Here is a 9,522-nt window from a genome sequence, read left to right on the forward strand (position 1 = left end):
GCGCCAGATGCGGCCATGCGTCATCCATCCCACCTGACAATCTAGCGCTCCCTACTGCTCTTCTCTTTTCTTGGAGAGGGAGGGAGGAAGAGAAGGCAGGCATGTTAGCAAGAAGAGTGCTCCGATTGGCTACGCTGTATTGGGGCAACGGGATAACGGGCGCCAAAGAGAAAAGGGCGAAATGGGGCAGGGGTGAACACAGCAGGAAAGGACGCGCGCAGCAAAGTTACAATCTACTGCCCAAGAGTGCTCTGCACGCCTCTAGTGACACAGATCGCTGAGGCCACAGTGCAGCACAACGCCCATCCTCCGTCGCCAAGCACAGGGCGCTGAAACAGCAGCATTCAACAATGACAGATAAGCTTTTTCATGTTGTGGTAGACCATGTGGAGGACAAGTGTCTACATCACAGACTTCTCGGAGCGATGAGCGTGGAGGTGCCATCGTGCCCACTATTGAAGAGCTGCAAAGAGAGGTTGAGCACGTCAACACCTGCAGTGCGCTTCGCGCCGCTAGCGCGTGCAAGCGGGAGAGCAGCGCACGTGTGACGTTCATAAGTGTCTTCTTTTCGAATCTACTCCTTTACCTGAAGGTGTCATCGGTTATCTTTAACCGTTGCCTTCATAAAGGAGGTTGTGGGCATGTACGATACCTGGGTCCCCAAATCCTGAACTGATGATCTGACCACCTTTAGAAATCGCTACAACTGCCCGTTTTTTGGCCCGCAACACAGGTCAGTTTTTGAAAGATTACCTGTTCGGCCGGAGCGGATAGCCAGTTTTTGAACCTTGAGAATTAAGCAAGCAATGCACCTAAGACATGCTTCTTACTGTGGGGTCGGTACGAGGTCCACCTGATGAGAAAACCCACTGCAATGGCCCTCGCGATCCAGACCCACTTCTTTCACATGGACACCAACGGAACGCATTCGACTGCACCCCTCTATCACACCAATTCAAGATAATGTTCTCATTGGCCACTTCCTGCTAAAATCTGGGTTTTTCAGCCTTCTCTCACATTTTTTGGTCTAAAGGTGAACGCGACAGTTTTATAGCCAAATAAATCTCAACAACTAAGCGGCATATGCCGCTCAAGCAAGGGCTTCTGGCAAATAACACCGACCGATTGCAATGAAGTCGCCTTTAAAGGGAAGCATGTAAAGGCATCAACAGCTTCTAATGCTAACACATTGCCAACACATAGTGTAATTGGGCGTTCCTGTGAATGTTTTCATCAAGTCTTTAATTTTACTCACCACAGTTTTCATTCCCATACAAAGAAATGACCCGAGCTTTGGTTGGGAGCTCTGAAGCGAAATGGAAGAAGCATGTCTACGAATGAGCAATCGCTTGAACGCCGTCTCTTTTCCGTTCAGGCAGGCCAGAGTCACTCCTTACACCGCTGCTGATAGCACCAAGCGTCTCTCGCACTCGTGCCGGTGAAAATATAATAACAGGCCAGATGTGGAAGACAAAGAGAACACTTTATTACTGACGGCGAGACAACGAAGGAGGCACCGAAAAATAATAACTAGTGGTTCTGCTGGCAGGTGACGAGGGCTGCACGGACGCCGGCCTTGACCTCCTCCTGTAAAACAGAGCACGTGGTACGAGATCACTAAACGAAAGCTTTGGCAGAGTTGCTGTCTTGATTATCATAAACCAAACCACGCCCGCCACAGTAGATAGCCCTCGCCCAGTGCTTTAGCGAACCTCCGTTGTACTAAAACGAAATGTGGCCCCAAACTCTAATTCGGTAAGAATAATGATGTAGTGGTGGTGGCATGTTTTCCTATGCGGTTTTCTCTATCCAGGGGCCATTAGTTCTTCCAGTGATGCAAGACATGCAGGAAATACATCCGGCGCCGACCACTTGCTACAAATTAAGTGGACCGAACCATCTTTTTCATGCAACGAGTTGTCAGCGCGTCGTTTACTACCACCGTGATTGTTCCCGACGAATTGAGGTTCTGCAAAACATTCGGTGTCATGTAGTATAAGGCAGCCATAAAGTGTGCGAAAGGCCCGTAAGGCCGGCACAAAATTTATTGCCAGATATGCATATATGCTCTTGAAATATTTTAAAGAACCATGTTAGGAAACTAATGGTGCTTGAATGCAAATTTCACGTCCATTTCATTTTTAAATTCTCAAGCTGCACTCAGAGTGTGCAGAAATATTGCGTCAGCGTTTAGTGGCGATGTTGCTGCTTGCATGGCAATTTCAAAGAATCGCTACCGCGCAACGGCATGGATTTACTCAATCTGCTAAAATATGAAGTGCACTGAGAGAGCTATTCAACACGCCATGGTCACAAAGTAACTGTGTTTATTGCGTGCGAAAGCGTTGCCTATATCTATTAGGTGTAGGCAACACTTTTATTAAAATTATTCTAACATTTTTGAGACCTATGTTCAGCGGATAATCTGAGGCTAAAAACAGCGCTAACGGGGACGAAGCAGAGAGAGGGACACGACGCTGACTATCAACCAAGTTTTATTGCACGTTCACCGGTTAAATACCTCTCGTTCGTGCAAAAAAGAAGAAGAAAAAAAGAAGAAGAAAAAGAGAAAGAGGGAAGGCGGGATAGACAAGAAACCACGTGGCATGAGATTATGCATTCATACACAGATAATTAATTTCGCTGTCGCGAAGTGAAATGGAAGGGATGCTCACGCACTCTTCTTCTTTTTTGCACGAACGAGAGGTATTTAACCGGTGACGTGCAATAAAACTTGGTTGATAGTTAGCGTCGTGTCCCTCTCTCTGCTTTGTCCCCGTTAGCGCTGTTTTCAGCCTCAGATCATGCACCAACCAGCCCAAATTTTCAGCCTTTTCAGCGGATAAGTCTGCGTTAATTTTCATACCTTGGCTAGTTTTACGATATAAAATTAAATTCATCGAAAAAAATTATCAAGGTTTACAAATTTCAAGCCGAGCTTATTAGGCACCTTGAATTGTCTCTTCAGTAGGAGCATATATTTCAACATACACTATGACTTGGCGTTGCGCGCTAAACATTTTGAAGATCACCTTAATCCTAAATTGCCATGAGTTTTCCCTATATCAGCTCTCTTGAAAGCATTTCATGGTTAAAACGAGCCTTATCTCTGATAAAGGATTATTGTGGTTCCAGCTTGAACTAGGCGCAGTTGAGTGGAACCTGCACAAGGCAGTTACGTTTCCAGGAATAAATTTCTTGCATGATATGAAGCTAGCCTCTCTAGCCGTACGTGCGAGTGTGATAGGCACAAAACAGGCATAATCTGAGGGAGAGGCCGCTGACCTCCAGCGGGCTATACTCGGTAGACTGACCTGAAATCAATATTTAGTATCTTGTTCACAAAGAATGCTATGTCTGACTAGAAAATTGCGCTGTAAGGGCGAGTTCCTGCCAATCCCTCCTGTCTTCGTCGAAACGCTTGTTTTCGTTTTTCACTCACGTCATTCTACTACTAAATGGACAAATTTTATTGTCAAAAACTGTTGTTTCTCAAAATTAACGCTTTCGGAATTTGTTCTGATCGGTTTTGATTTTTTATGTTAGGTACCTGCCTATATACATCCACCTGACATAATTTATTCTCCTCTTTCCTTGCAGTCCATGTGTCGTGCAGCTAAAAAAACCGAGCTCATTTTCGCTAACAAAAGCAAACGAAAAAAAAAACGGAAGCCCGCACTTACCGAAAAGAAGCTGTTCGAATGTTGTTGCTGGAAGTAAAAAAAGGCACATATATAGGTAGCATTCGAATAAAAGTGCATGGTAAGCCTAACTGTTGCAAGCTGGAGACACAATTTTAGAGCTCTGGCTCTTAAGTGAAAGGTTCCCGACCTATGCGCTCTAGTCGGGCTGTCAACCTCAAGCGTTCAGTGGACACCTCAATCCCCCCGTAAGGGGTGTTAGGAAAGAGGGAGTGAAAGATAAATGAGAGAAAGAAATGGTGTTGGGGAAGGCTCCTGGATAAATTTTGTCCGCCTGTGGTTCTTTGACGTGAACTGACATTGCACAGTACACGGGCGTATTTTAATGCGAAAGCATTATATCTCCCATTTGCAAGAAAGCCGTCTGCCGTACTCCGCCGTCTATGGTACGAAATTCAGAATATGCGACGTCACAACACATGTAAGCGAACATGTTTAGTCAGTGATCAGACGTAGCGTATTACGACCTATGAAAGCCATGGATTATAGTCACGACTCATAGTCACCCTGCAATTTGTCATGACAGCCTTTTACAAGTAATGTAAGGTAAGGTGTATAGGGTTTGTACGAAGTATACGTAGTCATGACACCTAGTCATGGTTGTGACGCATGAGTCAGCACTTCTGGAAATAGCATGACTCAACACTTTACAAGGAACGTAATGTAAGGTGTAGAGTTTGTACAAACATTATGCATAGTCATGCCTCTTAGCCGCAGTCCTGACTTCTGAATCATAATGCTTCTGCAGAGTAGTAGGACTAACAACTTTACAAGCAGCATACGTAAGGTGTATAGAGCTTGTACAAATTATGCAGTGTCATGCCTCGTACCACAGTCATGCCTCATACCACATAGCCATTCTGCAACATAACATGACTCAGCAATTAAATGCTCACTCGTAAATGCTCAAATTCTCGCTCGTAAGCAGTCTTACGTGTACCTGCCGAATTTTTTCGCTTTAAAAATCTTTATATATAGCGCGCGAACCTTACATAGTCCCCGCAATAAATGTGCTACCGAGTACATCGCCTCAGTTTGCTTAGCTAATATTACGTGCATGTCTCAAAAATGGATCTGGCAAATGCGCAGTGGAGCTTACTGCCTCCGTCTACATCTGCACAGGGCCCCGACGTGAGACACGAGCTGGGTACAAGGTGAAAGACAAGAAAGCGATAAAGAGTCCTCGCAGTGTTGACGAAGGGAGAAGCGAAGGCTAGCGGCTATCGGATCGCTGATGCAGGCCAATGCGGCCTTAGCCATTCGCAAGACGACCTGTTGCGCTACTCGGCTTAAGAGTACTGCTTTTAGATATGCTTAGCAGACTCCGCCACTCTTTGCTTTTGCCAATCCGATGTACCTCACGATCCTGGGAAACGCTATTCGAACAACGGCCTGGTTCCGTGCACTGCTGCATGTATACGCAGGGAAACATACACGGGTTAGCTCCATACGCAGTGGAGGCTCTGTACTTCACTTTCGTTCTACACTAATCTAATCTTTCTTTTCTTTTTTTTTGGGGGGGGGGGGGGCAGGGAGGGGGGGGAGATGTCTGGGCTGTTTTTCTTCTTGCCTGGCTGCTGTCCTGAGTGTTCTTCGCGTTCTGGATTACCGCGCTCCCCGATCCGAAATGCGTAGTTACTTGGTTTAACGAATGAAGAAAAACTGCGCTGCTCGTGTAATGCTTAGTACTGGCTTTCTGTCGACTCGCTGTATCCCTGCCCTCATATCCAGGCCTAGGTTTATTCTCATTTAGAGCTGCTCGCCCATGGTTAATATGCATAACGTAAGAGACTTACCTGAGTATCGCGGTTCAGCTCACAAATCTTCTCGAAGACGCAGTCCAGGTCTTCGCAATGAAGGTTATGCTTCACCTCACCAAGCTTCTGGTTGGTCTGGAGGGAAAGACGCATTGTCATCGTTATCATGCATGACACGTCCTCTGCAGGCCAAAGGCCTCTCCCTCTGATACCGATGCTATAACAACAGCGTGGCGAACAAACAGGAGGCGAAGGAGAGTTGTCAACGAGAAAAGCGCTGGCTTTAACTGAACTTTATTAAAGGACAGGCCGAACTTAAGTGGGCAGATGGCACAGGCCGAAGACCAAAAAACAACAACGAATGAAATGCAAACACGAGAAATGAACCGCGAACCAAAACAAGCACCCATGAGTTCTTGCACGTGTCTAAAAGCAAAATGAGGGCAAGAAGATTTTTTGGGAAAAGTCTGCTGGACCCTGAAGTGATGTCCCTGTTGTTTAATGCTGCGCTGGTTTTCGCTGAAGCAACGCGTGTGTCGAGCAGTGGAGGTCTACCGCTATCACTGCAAACAAAAAAGCATAAAAGGCTTGGCAGACTGGCGGATGATGGACTGTGGAACTTGAGATGCGTGCTTCTCAAATCTCTTCTCACAGCGATTCAAATGCCTGCGTGGTAGGCCGGCCTTCCATATGACGGACATGCTGTTCCCGCATAAGGAATATGGTGCAGAAAGTAGCGAGACAGTGGCTGAAAGTGAGCATCCGCCTCGTATCCGGGGGTGCGGCGTTCGATCCCCAGTGTCAGCGGGTATCCACCGGCGATAAAATGGGAAACGAGCTTTCCCCTGGCCTTGTGCTCGACTCGTTTGGGGTGAAACCTCTGGAAACGGGGTCATTGAGCCCGCATTGTGCAGAGAAAAAATAACTTGTGCCAAGGCGCTCCTTGGCCAAGCTACTTTTGCGCCATTAAATACTGTAATCATCATCATCATCATCATCACCACAATCATCATCATCAATTTTGCACAAACAAGGTGCGCTGTTTTTAGGCAATAGTTAGTGTCTCGGCACAACGGAAACCACCTTTGAGAACTATGAGGCGGTGCCATGTCCAACTTTCTCGGACAAGAATTTTGAAAATTGGAAAATTGTAAGAAACTGTTACGAAAATATTGAAGGTAATGGTCTGTTCTTCTCATATGTATGAAAATATTTCTTTTAAAGCGTTCCCATAGATCGCGTCGAACAGTTAAGACTGCCATAAAAAACCAATGGGGAACGCTTTTGAGGATAGCAAAAACGTTAATAGACAAAAATGTAAGAGTGCCGTCAGGTGATCTGCGGTTATATTGATTGCCATATTGAAATATTCCATTATATTAAAAAATTGCGTTCATAACCGGTTTCCTGCACAAAAATGCTTTTGTCCAGAACTGCTGGGTTTGTTCTCAGCCGAGCTTGCGAAATTACTTCGTAGTTAAAACATTACTGGGACAATCGCGTCGTCCGAGGCTCAGGGCGTGATCTAATTACATTTTCTGACGCCCCTTTCCTCCGCTTACCTCTTCGTTGACATTGGCACGGACGCAAGTCACGAGGTTGTGCCTGACTTCAGCCGACGCATCTGTAAATGAAGACAGAAACCATTTGCAAGGAAGTAACATTTTACTGGAAAGGTGCACTTCTCGATCGTAGCATGTACTCATCAGTCAGTGGGTTCATAATGTGCATCCCCTAGTGAACTCATTAGTGCTGCCGGGGTGGACTGTTAGAACACGCAAAATTTGCATTTACAACAAATGTAAGTGTTTGTGGGATTTCTTAGAACGACTGCTTAACCATCACAATTTTGAAAGCGCCTTAGAACGACGTGTAAGTTTTTTGTATGGGCTGATTTCAGCGGCAAATAAGCTGGACAGTTATTTTGGATATAGAATATTTTTGCAGAAAGTAGAAGACGCGACAACCCTCCCCCCCCCCCCTCCCCCTTCCGCAACTTGCGATCTGACTCCAGGACCTCCGCATGTTCCGCGCCGTGCTGTTGATCTACGGCGGCTGCTTTGAAACTACAATTTTGCTACCATAATATGAATTGAACCAAAATGATTTCCTTCAGAATGTTTTGTGAAAGTAAATATCATTTGGCAAAATGGGTAAGTGATGAGGAGGCTCTGATTCAAGATGCCTTTATTTACTTATGTGAAGATTATTTCCGATTATGTTTACAGCATACAGTATTGGATAGAAATTGAATATAATATAGTAGCGTACTTTTTCAAGTATTGACTAGTATAGCATGAAAATCGAAACCCCAAATGCTGAGACGTAGCGGGTATTGTAAATGCCCTCGTTTTGGTTCCTCAAGCACCCGGATAAAGTACCAGTCCTACACCTTTGTTGAATTTGTATTTTCTTTCCTCCAGAGGCGTTTTGTAGGCTGAATACCTCTACTCAGCAGGTCTTTCGTGATGACAACGCTGAGGATTAGAAAAATCGGATACCGCATTTAAGCTGACAAGCAGTGGGGTTCACCCTTCGATGTTGATTGTCTTAATGCGGCAAAAAATTCGATACACCGTGTAGTTAGCATGGTGTTCTGCCTTCTACTGGTTACTTTGGGCGCTGTCTATAACAGGGTGTCCTTAAATAGACTCTTCAAGCCTGTTCTTGTCAAGGCAGAACATATATCAGTAAGTTCTGGAGCACGGGTAACTGTGTAGGCCTTAAGATAACATAGTTGCTCAATCTTTTAGTTTGATGAGCGATGTTGCTTTTTCGGAATGTAAATAAGTTATCATTCGTCACAATTCTGAAAGACTTTCCCCTGGCACCTCGTTCAAACACGTAGCATACTCAAAATGATGAAAAAGAAATGTGCACCTCCTTCGCGTGTGTCGATGCGCATTCCTCATGGCGGAACCACCCAAGTACAGGTATTAAGCCCAATATTGGAAGTGTTTTGATAAGGGCCGGTCCAACAAAGGCCTAGAGTGAAGCCATCCATTTGCAATATTGGGCCGATTAAATGTGCGGCTTTGGAGCACCGCACCCAGGCTTGGGAGGTAATGGCAAAAGAAAGCCATAAGTAATTAGTGCGCAAACCCTAATTCGGAGGTTCAGAGCCTAGAAAAATCGTCGCCTTCGTTTCCGGCTGGTAGTTCGAACCTAGCGGCTTGCCTGGCCTAGCAGGAGCGCTCCATTCGGCGACACTGCCCGCTCGTCATCCTCTTCCTCGTGGCACTAATCCGGTAGTATGACTCTGGCACACCTTTCTAGGACACATTCTCAGTCATTTTTGTTTTTACAAACAAAATCAACAGCGGTTCGTTCACTCACTGCAGATGGAGAATCCCTCGTCGGCGCTGGCCAGGCACAGGAGGGCAGCGAGGGCGAAAAAGACCTTCATGTCGACGGACAGATGAGGAGATGCAGCGGCAACTTGGGGTCTTCCAGAGGCACCTGTCTTTTAAAGGGGGGCTGTCTCGTCGTCGGCGCCATGCCAAGATCAGCACGAATAAGACGCCGGTGCGTCGGCAGTTTGCACGCCAGGGTGATAATAGTGCTCCTGCTGCTGGTGTGTTGTGTTCAGGAGACGCATTGCCAGCGCGAAAACTTTCTTTTTCTCGGCTAACTTGGAGGGAAGAGGGGAAGGAGTTGGTGCGCGCGATTTCTGGAGGGTACAGAGATTGGAAAACGGTGGGGGGCTTGCACAGGCACCGCTCCTTGCCCCCTGTGGGTTATCGTCCTTACAAAAAAGCTGTGCTCAGCCCCTGTCGCCCATATCGCACATCCGTGCAGTACGTTGAAAGAATTATCTCTGCCGGCGCGACTTTTACTGAAGAAAGCAACTTGCTTTGTACGTAAAAGCTTACACAAAAAGAGAAATGTAGAAAACAGGGACGTCCGGCTCGGGGCAAAGTACAATTATCTTGCTTGTCTGGGGTGTCTTGCAAACACAACAGACGAGCTGCGGTCGCAGCTTTGCGACCTCGAAAACAGGTCTGGTGGCAATAATCTTGTCTTTCACGGAGTACAGGGCAGCAGCGAATCATAGCGTGAGGCTA

General features: G+C 46.2%; 1 protein-coding gene across 1 annotated transcript; it reads right to left on the bottom strand.

Annotated features, from left to right (window-relative positions):
- Positions 1-1,468: 1,468 nt before the first annotated feature.
- Positions 1,469-8,903, bottom strand: LOC149370896 (uncharacterized). Its single transcript, XM_089584231.1, has 5 exons — positions 8,795-8,903; positions 7,021-7,082; positions 5,498-5,593; positions 3,684-3,710; positions 1,469-1,587 (listed from the first exon to the last, which is right to left on the bottom strand). The coding sequence occupies exons 1-5, from the start codon at positions 8,862-8,864 to the stop codon at positions 1,531-1,533; spliced, it is 312 nt and encodes a 103-aa protein (XP_089440357.1). The 5' UTR covers positions 8,865-8,903; the 3' UTR covers positions 1,469-1,530.
- Positions 8,904-9,522: the final 619 nt, after the last annotated feature.

The sequence above is a fragment of the Amblyomma mixtum genome, chromosome 1, assembly GCF_055824585.1.
Source record: "Amblyomma mixtum isolate Tamu chromosome 1, ASM5582458v1, whole genome shotgun sequence".
NCBI lineage: Eukaryota > Metazoa > Arthropoda > Arachnida > Ixodida > Ixodidae > Amblyomma > Amblyomma mixtum.